Genomic DNA, 25,796 nt, shown 5'->3' with positions numbered 1-25,796 from the left:
TTGGACATAAAGCTAATTATGCCACTTGACTAGTTTCTAAACCTCCAGTGTTCCTGAAACAACTCAGCACTGTAGAGTGGTTTGCAAAGCTCTTTACTTATCTTTGCCCCAACAGAGTTTTCAGCCTCAGGTTCAACTGCTCATTTTTACACATTGTTTAACTCCATCATCTGGGGAGACAGCATGCACTTTTACATGTTTTTGTTCTTGGCATTGGCATTTTCAGATTGCCCTTCACTCCCTGAGGTCGCAGTTTAGAGTGTGAGCTATGACGTCTGAAAGACTTGAGTCTAAATTCTTGCATAGATACTCAGTAGTTATGTGGGCACTAAATCCTAGTTTTCTCATTTGTCATTGGAAATAATAGTGTCTTCTAGGGTCACTGTAAGGATTAAATGGGATAATGTATTCAAAACATTTAACAAAGTTCATAGGACGTATTTAATTAATATCAGCAATTTTTATTACTATTATTATCTTCTAGGATTGCACAGATGTTACCTCCCCTGTGAAACTTTTGGTGACTTTAGCCTTCTCTTGTGCTGCTATACCATGTTTCGGAGATTCTTATACATTAATTTATTTAGCTGCCTTTCCTTCTGGAATGTGAGCTACTCAAAGAAAACAGCTGTGACTTGGTCAATTTTGGGCTCCTGAGCGTCTAGCACAGTGCCTGCCCTATAGTAGGTGTATTATTGACTGAATGAAGGACTTTTTCTACAAATCTTTAAAGATAAAGAGAATCATAAATATGATGAAGGGCCTTAATTTAAAGGAAATAGCCAAATAAATTGAAATGAATTTGTAGTGGGGGACAGTGGTGGTTATATTTAGGACTTCAAGAAAGCAAAACTTCACAAATTTGTATCAAATCTCTTTCTCACATATTCATCTCATATTATTCAAATATCAAACAATTTTAAGTTCAGAATATCTTAACAGTTTATAGAGTAAATGTCATTTTTGAAATGTGAATCAAGGGTAAGTTTTGAGATTAACTGAAGAAAAGTCATTTTTGACCTTATATATTCCTTGTCTATTATTTGTTTTGGTAGAGCCTATGTGCAGACACATTAGAAAAGGATTGGAACAAGGTAACTTGAAAAAGGCTTTAGTGAATGTGGAATGGAATATCTGCCAAGACTGTAAGACTGACAATAAAGTGAAAGATAAAGCTGAAGAAGAAACAGAAGAAAAGCCTTCAGTTTGGCTATGTCTTAAATGTGGCCATCAGGTATGCTTACGTTTTAAGATCAATATGGGGTTTTAGAAAACTCTTTGAACTTACTTTAGAAGGTATTACCTGAAAGTACAGTATGGGTAAAAGGATGCTAGTAACATAGATCATGTTCTCTGGGGAACCAGTTCTGAGTCTGAGATGTGTGTATAGGTGGTAGAGTGTTCTCTGGTACCACACCAGTAAAAGTAAGGGAAGCAAGATTAAGCATAGGGAGAAGTTGAATGAAGAGGCAGTGGCAACAGGGTCTCAGCCAATCCCACAGTCATCTCTTGCCTGAATTGAGGCAAGGAGCTAGACCTTTCTACCTGTGCATAGACCAGTCATTGGATGTGGCCTGCCCTAGAGCAGGAAGTAACCTTGGGCAAGGCAGCTCCCTTTTGTTGAGACTGATTCCTGGGGATAGATGGACTAGACTGTGAGCTCTCAGCCGGCCACATTCTCAGCACCTGGGGGAATGAGTAGTACCTTGATCTTTGGCAGTGAGGGCATGTCTGGCTGGCACATCACAGTGTCTACCAGCTCACAGTTATTACCCTGGTACTGAAGTCAGGGCCTCTCAGTTACCCTTAGTGGTGGCAAGTTAAGCTTATATGTTAGGAAATTGGGCTACTAGGCAGTAGTCATGAAGTCATGAGGCTTCAAGATGAGGCAGATAGCCAGTTTTTTGTTGTCTTTTTGAGATGCGGTCTCACTCTGTCACCCAGGCTGGAGTGCAGTGGCACAATCTTGGCTCACGGCAACCTCCACCTCCCAGGTTCAAGCAGTTTTCCTGCCTCAGTCTCCAAGTAGCTGGAATTACAGGCATGTGCCACCACGCCCAGCTGATTTTTGTATTTTTAGTAGAGATGGGGTTTTGCCATGTTGGCCAGGCTGGTCTCAAACTCCTGATTTCAAGTGATCCATTCGCCTTGGCTCCCTCAAAGTGCTAGGAGTACAGTCGTGAGCGACTGCGCCCAGCTAGGATTTTTTTTTTTTTTCACATGTTTTCAAATTGAAAATCTTATTGAGGTTATTATAGATCCACATGCAGATCTAATAAATAATACAGAGAAATCCCTATGCATTTTGCTCAGAGTCCCGCAGTGGTAACATTTTACAAAATGAGTATAATATCACAACCAGGGTATTGAGATTGATACAACACACCCATCTCAATCAGATCTCCTGAGTTTGACTTCTCTTTTGTGCATGTGTGTATGTGTACATGTATATTACATTCTGTATACTTTTGTCACCTGTGTAGATTCTTCACCACCATAGTCACGATACTAAATAGTTGAATATCACAGGGATCTCTTGTGTTGCCCTTGTATAATCATACCCACCTCCCTACTGCCACCACTCCCTCCAGCCCCAGGCAACCACCATTCTATTCTGTATTTCTAAATTTAGTCATTTCATCAAAAATGTTATGTAAATGGAGTCATACAGTGTGCAACATTTGGGGATTGGCTTTTTCTTTTTTCTTTTTTTGAGACAGGGTCTCACTCTCTCACCCAGGCTGGAGTTCAGTGGTATAATCACGGCTCATGGCAGCCTTCACCTCCCAGGCTCAAGTGATCCTCCCACCTCAGCCTTCCGAGTAGCTGGGACTGCACCTGTATGCCACCACTCCTGGCTAATTTTTGTATTTTTTGTAGAGATGTGGTTTTGGTATACTGCCCAGGCTGCTCTTGAACTCCTGGGCTCAAGTGATCCACCCCCCTGGGCCTCCCAAAGTGCTAAGGTGATAGGTATGAGCCACCATGCCCAGCCAGGATTGGCTTTTTCACTCAGCATAATCACCCGAAGTTTTATCAAAGCTGTATCAAGTTTGTTCTTTTTTTATTACTGAGCATATTTTATGGTATATATGTACCACAGCTTGTTTTTACTGTTTACCTGTCGAAGGACAACATCTGGGCTGATCCCATTTTTTGGTGATTACAAATAAAGCTGCTATTAACATTTGTGTACAGGTTTTTGTGTGAACTTAGATTTCATTTCTCTAGGGTAAATGTCCAAGAGTGCAATTGCTGGGTGCTAGGCAATTTAATGTTTAGTTTTTTAAGAAACTGCCAAACTATTTTTTCACAGTGACTCTACCTTTTATATTCTTACTAGCAGTGTATGAATGATTCACTTTTTCTTCGTTTTTGCCAGCATTTACAATTGTCACAGTTTTTTTTAGCCATCATAATAGTTATATACTGATATCTCATTGTGGTCAGTTAAAAAAATCTGTATGTGAGAAAAGAATATTGTTTACTTGTGTTTGAAAGGTTTAATTGTAACCTTTTAAATACATATGGTGAGTATGAATAGACTTTGCTATTTCAGTTTTTCGGAATATGTTTTGTGTTACAAATTTTACTTGCTACCTTTTTAATTCATAAGAGTAAGACATGTCAGTATTAACTGTTAACTTTTTTCCCACTAGATACCTTTGGCACTGTTAGCTAATGATTCTTAACTGTTGTATCAAGACAACTATATGTTTCAAATGATCTCAAATGTTGTAATTTTCAAAAATCGTATCAAATGTTAATTCATTTGTTTTGTAATTAAATGTTGAGTGGGATAAATTAAGCGAATAGTGTTTGGTATCACAGTTAAGGAATTAGAAACTACCAATGTATATTTCTTCTCCAAAGTATATCTCTAGCTGCAATGGAAACAGGACCGGTTGTTGTACTGTGTTCCAAAAGTTGATAGACTGGTTCCAGTAGATACACAGTGAAGATATGTTTCTTAGCAGTGATCTGACTAGCTGGAAGCAGAGGTTTCAGTCATGTTCTTTTATGAATAAGTCGATACATCTTTTAGGTAAAAGTCTCCCATTTACTTGTTTAAGTAGTGCTTTTTGACCACCTTCTGTGTTCTAGAATATTTGGTAATAGATTAAGTCTATTGCTTTGAGCCTTTGGGATTTATAGACCGGGTGAGAAAGGATATAAATATCAATAGTTAGTACAAGGTAAAAAATAAGGAATCCACTAGGAATTTATGCCATGTTTTATAGAATTTGTTTAAAGGAAGGAGACAGTATTTTCTCATCTGAGAGAGAAGTATAGGCTTCTGGGAGGAGGTAGCTTTTGAGCAAGATCTTGAAGAGTGGATGGGATTTGATTAGGTAGCAGTGTTCATAAAGGATTCTGAATAAATAGAATAATATGAACAAAATTGCATAGTTGTGAAAAGTGCTCAGTGTGTTTTTAGCTGGTCGTTGGTATGTGAATAAGAGAATGTGGGAGTTAACACTGGAGAGATATGTCGGGGTCAGAGGGTGTCAGATTTGTTTATTAGGAGTTTAAGAGAGCAATTCATAATTTTTGAATTGTGTATGAACAGAGCTTTGTTTTAGGAACATTAAACTGAAAGAATATGCATGTGAAGAATGAGGCTGAAGTTAGGGGAATGTTTAGGAGACTGTTAAGGAATCCAAACCAGACTTCACGAGTGACTGCATTAGTGTGGTTTAATTTGGGCTGGAAAGTTGGAGAGGAAGAGTACTTTGGGTGCATGGTTTTCTTTTTTTTTTTATTTTATTTTGAGATGGAGTTTTTGCTCTTGTTGCCCAGGCTGGAGTACAGTGGTGTGATCTTGGCTCACTGCAACCTCCGCCTCCTGAGTTCAAGCAGTTCTCCTGCCTCAGCCTCCTAATTAGCTGGGATTACAGACGTGTGCCACCACGCCCTGCTAATTTTTGTATTTTTAGTAGAAATGGGGTTTCACCATGTTGGTCAGGCTGGTCTTGAACTCCTGACCTCAGGTGATCCCCCGGCCTCGGCCTCCCAAAGTGCTGGGATTACAGGTGTGAGCCACCGCACCTAGCAAGTGCCTGGTTTTCTAAATACTTTTTGACTTAAATGTTCTCAGTTGCCTGTGCATATTTAAGTTTTAACAAAATACTGATTCTAGAATTTAACATTTTCTTTTCATGATTGTAAGAATGGCAGAATTTCATGAGCCACTTCCTTGTTTATGATAGATTATGCTTTCTCCCCTCTTGCTGAACTTTTATGGCTTTGAGGTTTATGATTATGATTTTTTTAGGGCTGTGGCAGAAATTCTCAGGAGCAGCATGCCTTAAAGCACTATCTGACGCCAAGATCTGAACCTCACTGTCTGGTTCTTAGTTTGGACAACTGGAGTGTGTGGTGAGTTTCAGTTCCTCTGCCTGTTGGGTGGAAATTACTTGAAATATTAGAGAATGGAAATCTTTAAATATGTTTAAGAAGAAAGCAATTTAAAATTTTCATAGTATGTTTTAAAATGCCATCACTTTCACAAAGCTAAAGAATGTAGTGTTATGAGAAGCTTTTACTTGTACGTTTGCACAAACCCAAAAGTTGTAACATAGAAGACTTAAGAATCTTTCCCCCTTTGTTTTTCTTGCTTGTGATATTATAAGGCATACAGTGGAGACAGGGACGCTAAGAACAAATTTCAGATAAACAAGATTATAATAAAATTTTGGCTATGAACTTTCATGAAAATAAATGTCAGGCTGGCATGTTATAGATGCTGTGTTGTAACATCATTAAAACAGAGTTTTACGTCTTAAAAATCATTTTCACAGTAGTCTTCACTGAATGACATCTTTTTTTTTTTTTTGAGACGGAATCTCTTTCTGTCGCCCAGGCTGGAGTGCAGTGGTGTGATCTTGGCTCACCACAACCTCCGCCTCCCAGGTTCAAGCAATTCTCCTACCTCAGCCTCCCTAGTAGCTGAGATTACAGGGACGCACCACCACGCCTGGCTATTTTTTGTATTTTTAGTAGAGACGGGGTTTCACCGTGTTGGTCAGGCTGGTCTCAAACTCCCGACCTCGTGATCCTCTTGTGATCCGCATGCCTCGGCCTCCCAAAGTGCTGGGATTACAGGCATGAGCCACCGTGCCTGGCTTGAATGGCATCTTTCAATTGTAAAAGTTGTTACTTTTGTCTGGCTAACACGTTGAAACCCCATCTCTACTAAAAATACAAAAAAAAATTAGCTGGGCGTGGTGGCGGGCGCCTGTAGTCCCAGCTACTCAGGAGGCTGAGGTAGGAGAATGGCATGAACCCAGGAGATGGAGCTTGCAGTGAGCCGAAATCCTGCCACTGCACTCAGCCTGGGCAACAGAGCGAGACTCCTGTCTGAAAAAAAAAACAAAAAACAAAACAACAAAAAAAAGTTGTTATTTTTGTTATTGTAATTCTGTATTTTAAAATATATGTAAACAAATCTTTTGACTTCAATGTTATAACCAGTAAAGCAAAACATTTGGAGTAATTCATCGTACCACTTATGTGCAGCTATAATTCTGGCTAATTTTATTAATAATAAACCAGAGTTAATATGCATAGTCTTCTTCAGGAAAACAGAATTTTTACGTTCAGTTTCTTTAATAGAATAAATTGGCAGTTACACACTTTGGATTCCAGGAATTATTATTTGTCTCCCCCTTTTTAGTTGTCATTTTGTCATTTTTCATCACTGATTTTTGGGTCACAGGTGTTACATATGTGATAATGAGGTCCAGTACTGTAGTTCAAACCAATTGGGTCAAGTGGTTGATTATGTTAGAAAACAAGCCGGCATTACAACTCCAAAGCCAGGTAAAGTAATTTGTTTCTTTAATATACACCAAATGTTGATTTATGTTTCTGCTGATACTTAGATTTATTATACTCCCTAGCATTACATACAGCTGAGTAACATTAGTTATGGTTGATTTCAAACTATGAAACTATTTTTGGTTTAACTATAAGGTATTAGAAGGGATGTGCGAAGTGATCTAGTCAGATGTGATGAAGGCCATAGACTAAGGTAATGGCCAGTAGGCCTGTTCCAATAACCCTAGCCAGGCTTACTATAGACCTACCTTAGACTGTTCTTACTGTAGTACATTTTATAATAGCAAGATTTCAGTCTGTCTGCTGGGATAACATAAAAGTAAAGTATTTGTGATTCCTTCTAATGGTCAGATATTTCTTAGGTTCTTTCCATGCATAATTAAATTAATTGTCTGACATACAGCATTTGCTTTAAGCATATTTTTTAAGTTTTTATTGTCACAAGTATCTTTGTCAGAGCCAGAATTATTTGTTTTTTAGTTTAGGATTGATTTTTGACCCACAGAATTCATTAAAAAATTTATTTCATGTCCACGTTCTTGATTGTTTTATATTCTTAATTTCACAAGGTAAGATGTGTTCATTTGTAGAGAATTTTTGTGCAGTGAAAAAGGGAGATTTATACCAAAGCACATACTGTTTGGTTTCATTTGTCAAACTAATGCATACTTTAGGTCTGAGTATTTTTTGTTTATTGGGATTTTTTTTTTTTTTTGGATGGCAATTTACCTGTATTTATTTAAAATCAAATGGGTGGGTGGTTTGGAAATAATAACTCTAGGTAAACTCACAAACTCTAGTACTGTTTCCCAAGTATACTTCTGCATTTGATATGACTATATCACACATTTTACTAAATCTTTTCTTCTTTTTTTAAAGCAGAGAAAGATAATGGAAATATTGAACTTGAAAATAAAAAATTAGAAAAAGAGAGTAAGAATGAACAAGAGAGAGAAAAGAAGGAAAACATGGCTAAAGAGAATCCTCCCGTGAATTCTCCTTCCCAGATAACTGTGAAAGGACTCAGTAATTTGGGAAACACGTGTTTCTTCAATGCAGTTATGCAGGTACATTGTCATTTTTTTCCCTTTAAAAAAAACTGTTCTTTTCCTCATAGAATCTGCTACTTACATTATTGAGTTTTTTTCCCCCTAAGTAATTTATTTCTATGTATCCAAATAAAGCTTTCTTTTTTTTTTTTTTTTTTTTTGAGACAGGGTCTCACTCTGTCACTCAGCTGGAGTGCAGTGGCACAATCTCACTGCAGCCTCTGCCTCTTGGGCTCAAGCAATCCTCCTACCTTAGCCTCCAGAGTAGCTGGGACTACAGGCATGCGCCACCACTCCTAGCTAGTTTTTGTGTCTTTTGTAGAGACGAGGTTTCGCCATGTTGCCTAGGCTAGTCTTGAACTCCTGGGCTCAAGCAGTCCACCCACTTTGCACCCAAAGTGTTTGGATTAAAGGCGTGGATTACACCACGCCTGGCCAAAGAAAACTTAAGGAAAGTTTTTTGCATGACAGTAAGACACTTTGGTGAGCACTCGGGTGCAGTGGGTTTGAAACAAATATTGCTGCTGCTTTCATGGAGTTTGCACTTGGGTGGCGGAAACACAGGATAACCTCATACAGAAGCAAATATGTAGCTGCAGATGGTGGTAAGTGGTTGTGAGAGAATTATGGGGGAGGACTGGGGATAGCTACTTCTGATTGGGTGGTGGGAGAATGCCCCACTGAGGTGATGAATAAGCTCAGAACTGAAGCAGTTATTACCCAAATAGTGTAGGGAAGAGAAGCATCTGTAACTTTTCATTTTCCAAGTGTAGAGTTTTCATTGTTGGTCATGATTTTCTGTTTTGATAGGATAGACACTTAAGAAGTATTTGAGTTGATTTGCCTTTAAATAATTTTTCTCTTTTTTTTCACCCTTCATTCTAGAACTTGTCACAAACACCAGTGCTTAGAGAACTACTAAAAGAAGTGAAAATGTCTGGAACAATTGTAAAAATTGAACCACCTGATTTGGCATTAACAGTATGTTCTTTAAACTTTTCTAGTCTGTAACGTTCCTCTCTGAATGTGTGTTTCCTAAATTATTTTAAATAATTGACACTCATTTCCCGTTTTTGTTTGTTTTGTTTTACTTTAGGCTATTGAGTTAAACAGTTTCAGGCTAATAGAAGTTATAAGGAGCCTTTACATCTGTTTGCTCTGTGTGTGCTCTGTTTTTCTATGCTCGAGTGTTAAGCTTCCTTCTTGGGAATGTGTATATGTTTGTGAAGCCTTAGGCTTACATTATTATTTTTAACATCTTTAAGGTGACTTAAGAGCTGTGTAACCAGATAAATATTGCCTTATCCATTTTTATTATTTACATTTTGCTTTGGCTCTTTCAACTCTAAGGTAGTAAGTGTTCTGGATAATCTAAAACTAAAATAGTAGAGCTGAATTCTGCATAAGACAGTCTGTGACCAAACAGTTTCTATCTCTTTTGATGTACATTTTAAACTTTTAAATAGGGCAGTTCTGTCAGGAACATTGGCAGTATATGTTAACTAATTAGATTTTAGTAAAGTCAGTGATTCCAAAATTTGACTGAAGAAAGTAATTTCTTTTCCCATATTCAGGAACCGTTAGAAATAAATCTTGAGCCTCCAGGCCCTCTAACTTTAGCCATGAGCCAGTTTCTTAATGAGATGCAAGAGACCAAAAAGGGGGTTGTGACACCGAAAGAACTCTTTTCTCAGGTCTGTAAAAAGTGAGTATCCACTTCGATTGTGCTTTCAGTGCCTCAGTGAGATGCTGAGAAATAATATTAATATTAAATAGTAAAATATAAAAATATTAATAGCATTACATTTAGTCAACCCTCTATATACAAAAGGCATAGGTTTTTTTCGTTTGGATTTTAAAATATATTTTATGTGATAGTTATATCTCCCAAGGGTGTTAATGGACTAAACAGAAATTTGTAGAAACCAGAACCTCTGAGATTTGGGATATGATCCAAAGATTTCTTAGTAGACTGAAGATTACTTTTCTGTCTTTTTGTTTTTCTCTAGAGCAGTGCGGTTTAAAGGCTATCAGCAGCAAGACAGCCAGGAGCTGCTTCGCTATTTATTGGATGGGATGAGAGCAGAAGAACACCAAGTTAGCATGTTATGACCATTGTATTTTATAATCTTATCTTCATAAGCTTTCTGTCTCATTTGATACCTTATGAGTTAAAACAATGAAAGCTAGTTTTTTTTTTTTTTTTTTGAGACGGAGTCTCGCTCTTTCACCCAGGCTGGAATGCAGTGGCGCGATCTCAGCTCACTGCAGGCTCCGCCCCCCGGGGTTCATTCACGCCATTCTCCTGCCTCAGCCTCCCGCGTAGCTGGGACTACAGGCGCCCACCACCTCGCCCGGCTAATTTTTTTTTGTATTTTTAGTAGAGACGGGGTTTCACCGTGTTAGCCAGGATGGTCTCGATCTCCTGACCTCGTGATCCGCCCGCCTCGGCCTCCCAAGGTGCTGGGATTACAGGCGTGAGCCACCGCGCCCGGCCTGAAAGCTAGTTATTAAGGCCATCATACTTTTAAATTTTTTCTTGCACCAGCTTTTTCAACTAGTATGTTTTCACCATTAGAATGAATCCAGAGAATTAGCAGTGATTCTCTTTCTCATGATGGCTTAAGTTTAGTTGATGTTTACAGCATTAATGTTCTTTAAAGATTCTGTTGTACTAACCTGTACGAAGAGAGCTGCCAAATATTGGAAATTGTTTCTCCCAAACCCAAGTGCAGCACACGCTTACTCTTAATTCTGAGTCTAATTTAACACTGTTTTTTGAACCTAGGAAGTATTTTCATTTTGTAAGAGTTGGAACATTTGTTGCATTTTAAAATTTTTGTTACTTGCCAGGATATAAAATAATGTATTTGGGGATATGAATTAATGAGTACTAATAATAGTGATAATAACTAATATTTATTTTGCACTTATTTTTATGCCAATCACTGTTTTCAGTGTTTTGTATTAATTCCCTTCGTTCTCACAAAGTTTCTGCGAGGTGGATACTGTGATTTTTTCCTATTCCATAGATTGATTCCGTAGCCTAGATTGGCTGTAGAGAAGTCCAGTACCTAGTTTAAGGTCCCCCAGAAATAATGGAGCTGGGCTTTAAGCACTGGAGTCAGACCCTATGGCTGTCATGTAATCATTCTGCTTGTAGGACAAGCTATTTCAGTTTCTTCTCAAAGGAGGTGGGCATGTTCTGAAAAGCTTTGGTTTGAAGAGGCTTAAGATCTTGAAATGATAAGATAATACCTTTATTCAATGGTTAGTGATTGTTTTGTGGCATAATTCCTTTTTAGCTCCTTGAATTAAGTTTGAACATGTGACTTTGGAATTACTTAGTAAATATGGGGAGCCGTATCCTGATCACTTTCTTGACTTGATTACATATTTTCTAAGGAAAATAAAATTTAAAATTTAATAGTATATATATATCCATTTTATTACTTTTAGAGAGTGAGTAAAGGAATACTTAAAGCATTTGGTAATTCTACTGAAAAATTGGATGAAGAACTAAAAAATAAAGTTAAAGGTAATGTCTGTCTTTTTGAACTAAAACACTATAGTTGAATTCCTCTATACCTTAGGACAAGATTGCCGGCACATGTATTTCCAAGTCCACAGTTGTTAACGTATAATTTCTCTTTATCAACGTTGATTAGTAAAAATTATTCAGTGCTCCAAAAGTGAACAGTTTTAACCCATGGTGTATTCTTTTTATGTATTAAAGATAGAACTAAGATGAATTACGGTTTTACTTTTCAAAAGCTTAAAATTATAATTAGCAGTAATATATGAATTATATTTGTTACTGTGAGTTGTCAGTAGTTGGTTTATTAATCATGGCGCCAACTTAGTTCTTATTATGTGGCATGTAAAGATTTAGGACACATCTGCCCAGTAGAACTTCCTATGTTGATGGAACTCTTCTATATCTTTGCTGTTCCATATAGAAGCAACTAGGCACGTGTGGCGCCTGAAATGTGACTGGTGAAACTGAGGAACTACATTTTTATTTTTATTTAATTGTAATTAAATTTAAATAGCCACAAGTGACTAAGGACTACTGTATTATAAAGCACAGATTTGAATCAACTCATAGCAATTCTTTGCCTCCTTGGTGCCCTTTAGAGCCTGGCCAGTAATGGAGAGAATTACCCCCGCTGGCATTTTCTGTCAGAAAAGTGTGGTTCTGCATAAATTATCATTTGAATAATGCTTATAGGTTTCACGTATTTGGAAAATTGGCTGACCAAGTAGTAAAATTATGGCTTTTAGTTATATTAAACTTATCAAGATTATTTCTGGGAGCATAGGAAAATAAAAGGAGGATTTTGTTTGAAATATTTTCCTGAGGTTTTTCTTTTGTTTTTAAAATATCAAAGGAGTTCAGTCTTAGAGTTCACAAAACAAGTTACATGCATTTTCTCTCCCAATGTGCTACTCTGGTATCTTTTATCAGTCTTGAATGTTAGAATGTTAGAGCTAGAACTAAGGAATTAGACTGTCATTCAGCCTACTCCGAGCTGTTCATTGTATACTAATGGAGAGAGAGAGAGAGACATAGAAGTCTCACTGACTTGCACAGTTTACTTCCCACTGACTAGATCTTGGATAAGGACTTTTTTGTCTTATTCATAAAAGGTGATTGTGTTCAATTATGTTATGCTCAGAGGTGGAATATGTAATACTGACTTCTATCGCATAAAAAAATAACAGTGATTATGAATGGAGGAAGAAGTCTGTGGGACAGGAAATTTAAAATAAAATTTTAGAGATAGATAGGTAAGTAGTTTTAGCTTTTCTTGTTTAATTAATTATATAAAGGTAATTGGTAATTGATAGACTTTTTTTTCTCCATAGATTATGAGAAGAAAAAATCAATACCAAGTTTTGTTGACCGCATCTTTGGTGGTGAACTAACTAGTACGATCATGTGTGATCAATGCAGAACTGTAAGTAGATGTCATGTGTACTGGGTTTATTCACTGATATTCAACAGTTTAGCAATTGTTTATTTCAAAAGCAGAAATCTCTACCTTCATAGGATATCTTTTTAAACTATTCAGATGCTATTCAGATGTGCATGGTTCTTTGTGGGAAATGTCAGCACTCCTTAAATCTTGAAGAAGTTAAACATTTTGATTTATTTCCCCCAACCCAAAGTCCTCAATGTTGTGTAATTTTTCATTTCAAATTTTCTTAAGCCTTTGTTTATTTTAAAACCCACCCCCTACCCCCCATCCCACAGGGCAGGGAGGATCTTACTATGTAACATTTACAGTATTTACATTTTTACACTGTCTTTTTTGATTGGTTAAGGTCTCCTTGGTTCATGAATCTTTCCTTGATTTGTCCCTCCCAGTTTTAGATGATCAGGTAAGACTATTGAGTTTATTTTATTCAAGTAGATTTTTTTTCCTGTAAGATTTTATGGGGGGAAGCCTTGTTACTCTTTTTAAGTTTGTATATTACTAGCCCATGCAGAAATTTTTCTTAATTTGGGGTAGAATAATTTTTAGGATTTGAATAAAGAACAGGGTAACTACTTTAAAAAACAAGGTTGGAAAAAAAGATGATGTATTCAGAATTCTATACAAGTAATTAGTTTGATTGGTTTCCATACAGGGAAGTATTTTCCTTATATTAAAATTAATACTTATTTTTGTTATTTAAGACTAATCATGAATCCCTGGCACACCTAAGTTCATAAGTGTTTTTTTTTGTTGTTTTTTTTTTTTTTTTTTTTTTTGAGACGGAGTCTTGCTTTGTCTCCCAGGCGGGAGTGCAATGGCGCGATCTCGGCTCACTGCAAGCTCCGCCTCCCGGGTTCATGCCATTCTCCTGCCTCAGCCTCCCGAGTAGCTGGGACTACAGGCGCCCGCCAACACGTCCGGCTAATTTTTTGTATTTTTAGTAGAGATGGGGTTTCACTGTGTTAGCCAGGATGGTCTCGATCTCCTGACCTCGTGATCCGCCCGCCTCGGCCTCCCAAAGTGCTGGGATTACAGGCTTGAGCCACCGCGCCCGGCCATAAGTGTTTTTTTTTAAATTTATTTTATTTTATTATTATTATACTTTAAGTTTTAGGGTACATGTGCACAATGTGCAGGTTTGTTACATATGTATACATGTGCAATGTTAGTGTGCTGCACCCATTAACTCATAAATGTTAAATGAAGATATTATTTTGTTTTAATTTGGTTCCTTTTAAGTAGTAGTAGGAAAAAAGAAGAGATGTTATGAGTATTGGATAAATCATTCTTCAACTTCGTATGAATTATGAGACCCTTGGCTTGTTACTTGGCAATTAAAGTCTCACCAAACTTTATTTTCTCTTTTTCTGAAACTGTCATATGCATGCAAAGAAAGAAAAGAATAAAAAAGAATACACCGTGGTGACTTATATAAGTCACTTAGAAAATGTATTTGGAAATGGACGTATTAACAGTGTGACACAGCATGTATCTTATAAATTTCGTTATATTTCTATTACACCTGCATATGATGTTGCCTTTTGCTGTTTTCTTGGTTTGCTTGTTTTCTCATTATGTGAAGATTGCTTTCTAATATATGAGATAAATGAATTTTGTCTCATCTATTTTCAAATAGTGTGGAAAAAAAAGCTAGTATATAATAGAAGTAGAAAAATATTTACATAGCATGGATTTTTTTTCACAAACGGTAGTTGTAAAATTTTGTTTTTGACCTATGTTATCTATATTTTAAGAGTGGTAAGAAAAGTGTAAATGATAAAAATCTGAAAAAGACAATGGAAGATGAAGATCAAGATAGCGAGGAAGAAAAAGATAACGACAGTTACATAAAAGAGAGAAGTGATATTCCTTCTGGAACAAGTAAGCACTTACAGAAAAAAGCAAAGAAACAAGCCAAAAAGCAAGCCAAGGTGGGTAATTAGGAGGAAAATCATATGCTTCTAATTTTATATTTTGAACTATTGAGTTTGTAGTCTGAATGACACTGGTTAGACATGTCTGTTATTTTAGATACAGCACTTTCATTTGACAATTACAGAATTTAGCTCATTTAGTATTCTCTGCTGGGAAATTGCTTTGAGTATATGTGAAGAAAACGTCGTGGTTCTTTTTTTTTTAAATCCTGCATTGCTTGTAACAAGTATTTGTAGTAAGTTTAATTAACTTAATTTTTTGAGTTAATATTATTGACACCCACAAATTTAAAAATATATAAAGGTAAACAATAAGTCCCCCTCCCACCACTGTTTTTTTTTTTCCCCTGAGGTGGAGTCTTGCTGTGTCGCCCAGGCCGGAGTGCAGTGGTACGATCTCTGCTCACTGCAACCTCCATCTCCCAGGTTCAAGCAATTCTCATGCCTCAGCCTCCTGAGCAATCAGGACTACAGGCATATGCCACCAAGCCTAGCTAATTTTTATAGTTTTAGTAGAGACAGGGTTTCACCATTGTTGGCCAGGCTGGTCTCAAACTCCTGACCTCAAGTGATCCGCCCTCCTTGGCCTCCCAAAGTGCTGGGATTACAGGCATGAGCCACCGTGCCCGGCCGACCACCACTTTCCTTTTATGACAAAGATAAACACTTTTGTTTTTTCTTACATATCCTTCTGGAGTTTCTTTTGGAAAATATGAGCAAATACAAATATGCAGTCTTGGTTTTTTTCCCCCCTTTCTTACCATTCACACCATTCTGAATTGTGTTGTTTGTTTATACTTAGATTCTTGGAGTCCTTTCCATTTTAGTATATAAAACTTCTTTTTTTTTTTTTTTGAGATGGAGTCTCACTCTGTCGCCCAGGCTGGAGTGCAAATGGCGAGATCTTGGCACACTGCAACCTCTGCCTCCCAGGTTCAAGTGATTCTCCTGCCACAGCCTCCGGAGTAGCTGGGATTACAGGCATGTGCCACCATGCCTGGCTAATTTTTGTATTTTTAGTAAAGACAGGTTTCGCCATGTTGGTCAGGCTGGTCTCTAACTCCTGACCTCAGATAATCTGCCCGCCTCAGCCTACCAAAGTGCTGGGATTACAGATGTGAGACACCATGCCTGGCCCTTTCTTTCTCTCCCTTTCTTTTTTTTTTTTTTTTTTTAACAGTTGCATGATTCTGTGTTATGGATGTGCCATAATTCATTTAACCATTTCTCTATTGATTTAGGTTGTTTCTAGTCTTTTGCTATAATGGTCAATGCTCTAGTGAATAACCCTATACATAAGTCATCTGTAGGGTAAAGTTTGAGAAGAGGGATTACATTTGTAGTTTTGGTTGATACTAATTGTCCTTCACAAAGGTTGCTCCTGACCCTTGACAGCTGTGTGTTATCAAACTTCCAGATTTTGATTAGTATGTTAGATGGAAAATATTATCTCAGTGCAGTTTTATTTTGCATTTATTTTAATATCAATTAGATTAAGCATATTTTTATGTTTCAGAGCCATTTGCATTTCATTTTCTTTGAAGTTTTTGCTTATATTCTTTTCTCATTTTTTATTCATGTGTTTCTCTGTTTTTATGGAAACACATCAGAAAATGTTTGGGTCCCATCCTGTTTGCTGCCCTTCATTCTTCTGGTATTACAGAGTAGCTTCACGGGGGCTGTTCTTTCAGTTCTTCCAGTTACAACCAGAAATGCCTTTGGGTTTTTAGGCATTACAGTAACAGGAATCTTGATGAAATGCCTTCTTTTCCTCTATTTGGAAGTAGGTTGCAAGTGGCAAGAGTGATTTTAAAGGGAAAAGTTCTTTACTCTCTTCTGTATGTGTGGCTACGTTGCTTCTTTGCTAACTTCAGGCCATTTTTTTCCCAGAATACTTTTGTCCATTCCTCTGACCAAAGCAGTCCTGTACTTGTGCATCCTTGAGTTTTCTTTCAGTTTTTTTTTTTTTTTTTTTTTTTTCTCTCAGTGAAACCTTGACCCAGTAACTCATATGGATACATTTCTTTCTGTTACGTGTGGAGTCAGACCCACCGTATGGTATAACATTTGACTGCCTGGGTTTAACAGTCTTAGTACTCTGCCTGGATTACTTCTCTTAGCACAGAGACCATGTCTTGCATATTTTTATTTCTACAATAGGGTGATTTTTTGATGATTGGTGATGGTTTATTCCTGATTTCATTTAAATAACTTTTTCTTTCTTTTTTGGGGGAACAGAGTCACTTTATTGCCCAGGCAGGAGTGCAGTGGTGTGGTCTCGGCTCACTGCAACCCCCACCTCCCATGTTCAAGCGATTCTCCTGCCTCAGCCTCCCAAGTAGCTGGATTACAGGCACGCACCACCCATGCGTGCATTACAGGCACGCCTGGCTAATTTTTGTATATTTAGTAGAGATGGGTTTTCACCATGTTGGCCAGGCTGGTTTCAAACTCCTTACCTCAAGTGAGACGCCCTCCTTGGCCTCCCAAAGTGCTGGGATTACAGGTGTGAGCCACTGCACCTGGCCTAAATAACTTTTCTTCATAATTTATTTATTTATTTTTTGAGACAGAGTCTTGCTCTGCCACCCAGGCTGGAGTATAGTGTGCATGATCATACCTCACAGTAACCTTGAACTTTTGGGCTCAAGTGATCCTCCCACCTGAACCTGCTGAATAGCTGGGACTACAGGTGGACACCAACGTGCCCAGTTAATTTTAATTTTAATTTTTTTTTAGAGATGGGGTCTCAGTATGTTGCCCAAGCTTGTCCCAAACTCCTCAAGTGATCCCCTTGTGATCCTCTTGCTTTGGCCTTCCACAGTGCTAGGATTACCGTGCCCAGCCAATTTCTTCATAATTTTTTTGATCCTTGATAGCGAAGGAACTTTGTAGGATCAGATTGTGAGAGTGAACTCTTCCTTAGGAAATTATTTTTGATTGACAAGCAACAAAACTGGATATAGTACATGTATGTGTTTTCTCTTTCTTCTGTCTCTCTTCCTCCTTTTCTCCCGCTCTTTCTTTTTCTTTCTTTATTTTTTAATGCCATATACTTTTTACCCAGAACCAACGAAGACAACAAAAAATTCAAGGAAAAGTGCTTCATTTAAATGATATTTGTACTATTGACCATCCTGAAGACAATGAATATGAAGCTGAAATGTCACTTCAAGGAGAAGTAAATATTAAATCCAACCATATTTCACAAGAGGTTGTTATGCATAAAGAATATTGTGTCAACCAGAAAGATTTGAATGGCCAAGAAAAAATGATCGAAAGTGTAACTGACAATCAAAAATCCACAGAGGAAGTAGATATGAAAAATATCAACATGGATAATGATCTGGAGGTTTTAACATCTTCTCCCACTGACTGTACTAGGAATTTAAATGGTGCCTACCTAACGGAAGGGAGCAGTGGAGAAGTGGACATTTCCAATGGTTTCAAAAACCTAAATTTGAATGCTGCTCTTCATCCTGATGAAATAAATATAGAGATTCTGAATGATAGTCATACTCCTGGAACAAAGGTGTATGAGGTTGTAAATGAAGATCCAGAAACTGCTTTCTGTACTCTTGCAAACAGGGAAGTTTTCAATACTGATGAGTGTTCAATCCAACATTGTTTATATCAGTTCACCCGAAATGAGAAACTTCGAGATGCGAATAAACTGCTTTGTGAAGTATGCACACGGAGACAGTGTAATGGACCAAAGGCAAATATAAAAGGTATTTTAATGCTCTCACTGTAAGTAAAATTAATATTCAGGGGCACATTTTGCGCTGCATAGGTAGAGTACTCCTAATTGTATTGGGATTTGGATGGCATGAATAAGTGTCCTTTTCTGTGTAAATATTTTAATAGAAGGATGGAAGAAGTAGGACTTTATTGAAGTGGCTAATATACTATGACATCCCAGCAGCAGTTAAATGGGACAGTTTTCTCCCTGACATCTCTCCCTGTGGGTAAATTATCCGCTTGGAATGCAGTCATCACAGCATCCTGACACATAGTGGCTATTTTTTTCCACCCTTATCTCCTTTGCACCCAGGATGCCACACTTGAATTTATCAGTGAACTAATGTGACATGCCCAGTGCAAAGCTCTGGGAAGACAGTGCTTTCTTACAATCTTCCTCAAATGGGAAAAAGGATCATACTGACAATTTCCCTTATCTCCCCACTGCCTTTTTTTTTTTTTGAGTTTGGGTAAATAAGATGTAGAGGGGCCATGGATTCCTAAGGATTTTTACTAGAATTGTTGAAACATTTTAAAATTCTAAGTAGAATTTTATTTATTTACATGTAGAGACAAAAAGTAAGCCTGTGTGTGTGTGTTTGTGTGTGTGTGTATGCGTGTGTATATATATATATCTCATATGTATGTGTATATATATGTGTGTGTGTTTTTTTTTTTTTAGACAGAGTCCTGCCCTGTCTCCCAGGCTAAAGTGCAGTGGCCAATCTCAGCTCACTGCAATCTCCACCTCCTGGGTTCAAGAGATTCTCCTGCCTCAGCCTCCCAAGTAGCTGGGACTACAGGCACCCGCCACCATGCCTGGCTAATTTTTGTATTTTTAGTGGAGATAGGGTTTTGCCACGTTGGCCAGCCTGGTCTCAAACTCCTAACCTAAGTGATTTGCCCGCCTAGGCCTCCCAAAGTCCTGGGATTACAGGCGTGAGCCATAGCACCCAGCCTAAAAAATATTTTTTATAGATGAACATTTGCAAATGATTTGATGTGATGGAATATACTAAACTTTGAACCTCATTAACCAAAATATTGTGTCTCTCCACAGTAATTCAGCTTTTCTCTGATTGTAATCATTCTCAGTTATTACTGTATTTTGATTTCATCAGTAAGAATTTATGGACATTTTTATCTCATGTATAAATACCTGTAAAATATCTTTGATTTTGCCTCTTACTCCACAAATTCTACAATATTTGTTATCTAGTACTTCATAGAAGAAGTTTACTGATCCTTGCTTTAGATGTTTAAAATGATTTTATAGCAAATCTGAATGCTGTAGGGGTCTAAAATGATTTTCTCCCTGTTAAAAATTTCTTCTTTTCTTTAGGTGAAAGGAAGCATGTTTACACCAATGCCAAAAAGCAGATGCTAATTTCTCTTGCTCCTCCTGTTCTTACTCTTCATTTAAAGAGATTTCAGCAGGTACTCCTTGTTACCCAAAATTTGTTTTAAATATGTAACACCTACTTTATCACCTATTTTATTCATTACTGTCTCAACATATACTTTGTTTCTTTGGTTTTCTGTTGTTTCTTAACTCTAATGTCAATGAAGTCAGAAAGGGAAAAACATAGGGGCTAGGCAGAGGCGCATGTGAAGGTGGAGGCACAATCTCCTCAGATTTCCTAGAACTCATGTCCCTCTTTTTAGTACGATTGGCGTCTTACTTTTATTTCAGGTTAAAAAAAGAAAAAGACTGGTGTGTTACATATATCTCATGCTTAGGAATATTAGTGATTTTTTCTGTTTTGTGTGTGGCATCTTGTTTTTATGGACCCTTGATAAAAAGACATTGTTGCGTTGGATTGTCATCATTTTGGTGACCTCGTCTTTTCTTGAAAACTTTCGCTATAGCTGTATAACTTCTAAACTGTGTTGCAAATTCCGAAAGTACTTTCAGTATCTTCAGAATGTTTTTCCTCTTGTGGTTGGTATGGGCTTGACTAATTGGGTGGGCCATTATGAACAATTCACTAAGCTTGGTTCGAGCATGAGGCTGAGAGCGTGTGTTTCACAGAAAAGTATTATGCTATCGCTGAGTTTTAAGCACTCAGAACCTATGGTCTAATCTGGCATTTCTGGATGGCTGAAGCAGAAACATTGAGAATTTTCTCACAAGAAAAGTTTTTTTTCTTCTTTTTGAAATTCTGTCACCCAGGCTGGTGTGCAATGACATGATCATGGCTCACTGAAGCTTTGACCTCTTGGTCTCAAGCGATCCTCCCACCTCAGCCTTTATAGCTGGGACTATACGTGGGACTATAGTAGCTGGGACTATAGGTGGCTACCACCATGTCCAGCTAATTTTTTAATTTTTTTGTAGAGACAGTCTCTCACAGTGTTGCCCAGGCTGGTCTCGAACTCCTGGTCTCAAGTGATCCTCCTGCTTCAGCTTCCCAGAGTGCTGAGATTACAGGCATGTGCCATCGTGTCCAGCTGGGAATAGCTTTCTTAATGTGTTGGTGTGTGTTTTTTGTGTGATACATGTGTACTTAGCAAAAGCAAACCAACTTGGAATCAGTTAGTGGTCAGGAAGAATTGAGTCTCCAAAGAAAATTGAACTAGGACTTAATGTTGATACTCTTTTGGACATCAGAGGGGACTTCGGTTTACTTAACCTGTATTGCTTTTCCAGGAAAAGAAGTCAATCTGTTATGTTTCTCTTTTAGGCTGGTTTTAACCTACGCAAAGTTAACAAACACATAAAGTTTCCGGAAATCTTAGATTTGGCTCCTTTTTGCACCCTTAAATGTAAGGTAAGTCTAAGTGGTCTTTTTCGGGAAAGTCCTTTAAAGTCAAATCATAGCTTACCTAATGCTCCAGTAGCAACTCACTTAAGTATGAAGTTGATAACAATTATTGAGTAGTGTGGGTCTTTTATCATTGTACCTTTATAATTTGAAGATTAGTGATGAATCATTTTGAAGAATGGGTTATTTCAGTTCAGCGTTTGGAATCCCCTTTATTATGGCATACATTGTCTCGTGAGCGGAGGGCATAAAACTAAAGGTGAGCAGATCTATTAATGAATAATCTCAGTTTAATGTGGTTGAATGTTAAGGCTGGTGAACACAGATCAGGAGTGGTATACACTTAACCCAGCATGTTGGTGGCTCAGGAATGGCTTTGTAAAGTAAACCATGCCTCAACTATATTTAAAGAAGGAGTAAAAGTATGATGAATCAAGATGAAATGAGTTTTGCAGGCAGAAAGAACAGCAGGAGTAAAAACAGCAGTGTAAAATAGGATGGTGATTGCCAGAGACTGGTAATGTATGTAGTTCTAGAGTTTACAGTACAAGGTATAGGGAGAGTTGAGAAATGAAGCCAGAGAAGTGACATAGGAATGAAGTTTTGGAGGGTTCTCATGGTGAGGAACTTGGACTTCATTAGGTATACAATGGGGAGCCCTGAGGAATTTAAAGCATTGGGGTGGCATGGTCAGATCTTCATATGACGTAGGTTACTTGTTGATGTATGGAGGCTGAATTTTAGTAGGGAAAGACTAGAGGTGGGGAAATGAGTTCAGAGGCTGTTGTATTAATTCAGCCAGTAGTTGATGAGGGCTTAAAGTTGGGCAGGAGATGGGGAGATAGAAGGAATATTTCAGGAGGTAGAATTAACAAGACTTAATGATTGATTGGCACTGTAAGGTGAGGCAGAGGCCTTTTGTAAGTGGATGTTGAGGGTGGCAGAGAAAGGGTTGAGGATGATTCCTGAGGCCTGGCTCGACAGATGGGAGTGCTGTAAATTGAGATAGGATATATAGGGAGAAAAGCAGGTTGAGAAAAGCAGGTAGAGAAAGGATAGTGTCTTAAGTTTTAGATACATTTGAGTGTCAGTTACCTTTGAGAAATTAATGTGCTTAGTCTAGAAAACATTTGGATATACATATCTGAGACCTACAGCAGAGAGGTTAGGATGGGCCCAGGGCAAAGATTTAGAAATCAGTACATATGTGGTGGTTTAAACTATGAGAAGATAGGATCCCTTGTGTATAGAGTCTGAAGAGAGAAAAAGGAGATGGCCAATGACAGGACCCTCCTAAGTATCTGAGTGGAAGAGGCAGGGGTAGAAAGTGAGGACACCACAAAGGATCTCAAAGAATCTTCATGTTGAAGAATTTGGAGCTGGGCGTGGTGGCTTATGCCTGTAATGCCAACACTTTGGGAGGCCAAGGTGGGTGGATCACTTGAGGTGAGGAGTTTGAGACCAGCCTGGCCAGCATGGTGAAACCCTGTCTCTACTGAAAATACAAAAATTAGCCAGGCATGGTGGTGTGCGCCTGTAATCCCAGCTACTTGGGAGGCTGAGGCAGGAGAATTGCTGGAACCTGGGAGGCAGAGCTGCAGTGAGCCAAGATTGCATCACTGCACTTCTGCCTAGGTGACAGAGCAAGAAACGCCCTCAAAAAAAAAAAAAAAAAAAAAAAAAGGCTGGGCCAGTTGCTGTGAAGGGCATAACGGAAGAGGCAGCTAAGGACAATTTATAAGATTTTAGTCACATTGAGGACTATGACAAGGTACATGATCATTTATTATACTTTTGTTTCTTAGCAGTAGCGGCCTTCTGGGTTTGGGCATGGCAGGTACATTATAGGATTCAGGGTGAGGTTTTGTGATGAATTGGATAGGTGGCAAACCTGGTGGTGAGTACTGAGAGGAGATTATTTGTAAGTGATACATGTGGTTGAAGTTCCCAAACTTCAGTGTGTATTTGGGAATCAGACCTACAAATTTTGATTCTGTAGGTCTGGTATGGGATCAAAAATTCTTTATGTTTAATGTAAACTCTCAGGTGATGCTGATGCTGGCTGTTCATGGACCACATTTTGAATAGTGATGGTCTAGACTGCATATGGGAATTATATTAGTAAGTTTCCATGCTGCTGATAAAAGATATACTGGACAAGATATACTGGGCAAGACTGGGCAATTTACAAAAGAAAGAGGTTTATTGGTCTTACAGTTCCACATGGCTGGGGAGGCCTCACAATCATGGCAGAAAGCAAGGAGGAGCAAGTCACATCTTACATGGATGGCAGCAGGCAAAGCAAGAGCATGTGGAGGGAAACTCCCCCTTATGAAACCATCAGATCTTGTGAGGCTTATTCACTATCAAGAATAAGCATGGGAAAGACCTGCTCCCATGATTCAGTTACCTCCCAACGAATACCCTCCCATGACATGTGGGAATTGTGGGGGCTACAACTCAAGATGAGATTTGGGTGAGGACACAGTCAAACCATATCAGGAATGAAGCCAAAAGTCTTCATAGGCAAGAATATGAGCATTGGAAATCCTGTTAAGTTAAAGAGTACAGAATAGGTGAGATGAGAGTTGAATAAAGAGAAGACTTGTGGACTAAGACTAAAAATAAGATTTATGTCCCTTGAGCTCAGGAGTTTGAGACCAGCCTGGGCAACATGCTGAAACCCCGTCTCCACAAAAAACTAATTTAGCAGGTCACAGTGGTGTGCACCTGTAGTCCCAGCTATTCCAGAGGCTGAGGCAGGAGGATCACTTGAGCCCAGGAGGCAGAGGTTGCATTGAGCTGAGATCACGCCACTGCACTCCAGCCTGGGTGACAGAGTGAGACCTTGTCTCAAAAAAAATTTTATGAAGTTGAACAATTCTGAGTGATGACAAGCCCAGACTCTAGTCCTGGGTGTGGTTGACTAAAATGGAATGGCATTTAAAGTCCTGTGAGGATCATAGATGGACGGAGAAGTACTAAGTTCTTCAGTGAATATGGAGGCACAGATTGGGAAGCTGAGTATAGACAGTACTACTGAAGGGCAGTGATGCCTGTTACGGACTTTTTACATGAGAACATAAATAGTTGTCTGAAAAGTGGCTCCTGGCCCGGAGAATGCCTGTTCCTGTTGCTAGCCCTATGGCATATGGAGTCCTGAAAGAATAAGCAGCCTGCACTCTCTGGTGGGGAAAGTGAACACTTGAGAGGTTGAATGTGCTTCTCACCAACTCCCTTAGGGACATTTAAAGATGTAAGGGGTAATTTTTGGCACAACCTAAAATACTATTCTCTTCCTGTTCAGGGCTTACCGTTTTTTAAACAGGGTATTCAGAGCTGTTAATAGCTAGGGTTGTTATTTTGGAATTATCCTCAGGCTCCTAAAGAAACTGGCAAGTTGAATTCAGTTATTTGGTATCTGAGCCAGGTAACTGCATGAAGTGGCCTGTGGCTTACAGCTTTTCTAGCAGGGGAACAATGGTAAATTTATAATAAAAACAGAAGTGTCTCAGGCTGAGAAGAGGTATGATTTCTGAGAAGAGGTATGATTTCTGCACTCTCAAAGTAATGGTTAAAGATCCTTTGCATAGTGTAAACTTGTCTTGCCAATGACATCTGTGTAAATGGAACTAGAACTAACTTTTGGATTCTCCTCATTTTTAAAGAATGTTGCAGAAGAAAATACAAGGGTACTCTATTCCTTATATGGAGTTGTTGAACACAGTGGTACTATGAGGTCGGGGCATTACACTGCCTATGCCAAGGCAAGAACCGCAAATAGTCATCTCTCTAATCTTGTTCTTCACGGTGATATTCCACAAGGTAAGATGTCTTGGAAAATTCAGGCACTCAGCAGATTATGGCAAAACCAAAAAGTAATCAACTTGAATCTTTCCATTTATGTTTGATTTTTCATTTCCTCTTGACAGATTTTGAAATGGAATCAAAAGGGCAGTGGTTTCACATCAGCGACACACATGTGCAAGCTGTGCCTACAACTAAAGTACTAAACTCACAAGCGTACCTCCTATTTTATGAGAGAATACTGTAATAATATCAAAAATACTTTTTCTGGAAACACATTTATGGCTTTTATAATGGCTGAAATAACAATAAAAAAAAGTAAAGACTAATTAAAATCATGTTCACTTAACATTAAATACATGCCAGAAGAAATAGTTTATTTAAATATTGAAGGGAAAAACACCTAAAAATGTACAAAGGTTTTGTATTGTCATGGTGGTTTTTATTCCTGCTTTGTTTCTGGAAAGGAAATCCTGAATTACTTAAGTCCTCTGTGTTTAATATATCTGGGTGATGGATCACAACACATCAATAAACTGACTTACCCTAAAATCTTGTTTCATTACTGGGAAGATTTTAACTTCTATTGACTTACCCTACTGGGTAACACTTTAAAAAATGTTTCATCAGACTGGCTAATGAAACTTCATTACAAGTGTGTTAATTTTATAAGCATCT

General features: G+C 38.1%; 1 protein-coding gene across 9 annotated transcripts in view; it reads left to right on the top strand.

Moving 5' to 3' along the window:
• USP16 (ubiquitin specific peptidase 16) overlaps positions 1-25,670 on the top strand; it is a 30,887-nt gene extending 5,217 nt beyond the window's left edge. For 6 of the 9 annotated variants that reach the window (XM_063640639.1, XM_055279394.2, XM_063640637.1 and 3 more), the window contains 16 exons: positions 1,056-1,234; positions 5,276-5,379; positions 6,719-6,822; positions 7,720-7,907; positions 8,775-8,870; positions 9,464-9,594; positions 9,899-9,986; positions 11,349-11,427; positions 12,759-12,850; positions 13,218-13,274; positions 14,626-14,802; positions 17,873-18,536; positions 19,889-19,983; positions 21,231-21,317; positions 24,980-25,136; positions 25,244-25,670. In XM_063640639.1, the coding sequence (XP_063496709.1) occupies positions 1,056-1,234; positions 5,276-5,379; positions 6,719-6,822; positions 7,720-7,907; positions 8,775-8,870; positions 9,464-9,594; positions 9,899-9,986; positions 11,349-11,427; positions 12,759-12,850; positions 13,218-13,274; positions 14,626-14,802; positions 17,873-18,536; positions 19,889-19,983; positions 21,231-21,317; positions 24,980-25,136; positions 25,244-25,365 (2,420 nt within the window). In that variant the 3' untranslated portion in view covers positions 25,366-25,670. The remainder of the gene's footprint in view (positions 1-1,055; positions 1,235-5,275; positions 5,380-6,718; positions 6,823-7,719; positions 7,908-8,774; positions 8,871-9,463; positions 9,595-9,898; positions 9,987-11,348; positions 11,428-12,758; positions 12,851-13,217; positions 13,275-14,625; positions 14,803-17,872; positions 18,537-19,888; positions 19,984-21,230; positions 21,318-24,979; positions 25,137-25,243) is intronic. The other 3 variants (XM_055279397.2, XM_063640638.1, XM_063640640.1) reach the window with 1 other exon arrangement.
• Positions 25,671-25,796: the final 126 nt, after the last annotated feature.

This window comes from Symphalangus syndactylus, chromosome 5 (genome assembly GCF_028878055.3).
Source record: "Symphalangus syndactylus isolate Jambi chromosome 5, NHGRI_mSymSyn1-v2.1_pri, whole genome shotgun sequence".
Taxonomy (NCBI): Eukaryota; Metazoa; Chordata; class Mammalia; order Primates; family Hylobatidae; genus Symphalangus; species Symphalangus syndactylus.
Note: the sequence above shows the minus strand (reverse complement) of the source record. Positions and strands in the feature narration are given on the sequence as shown.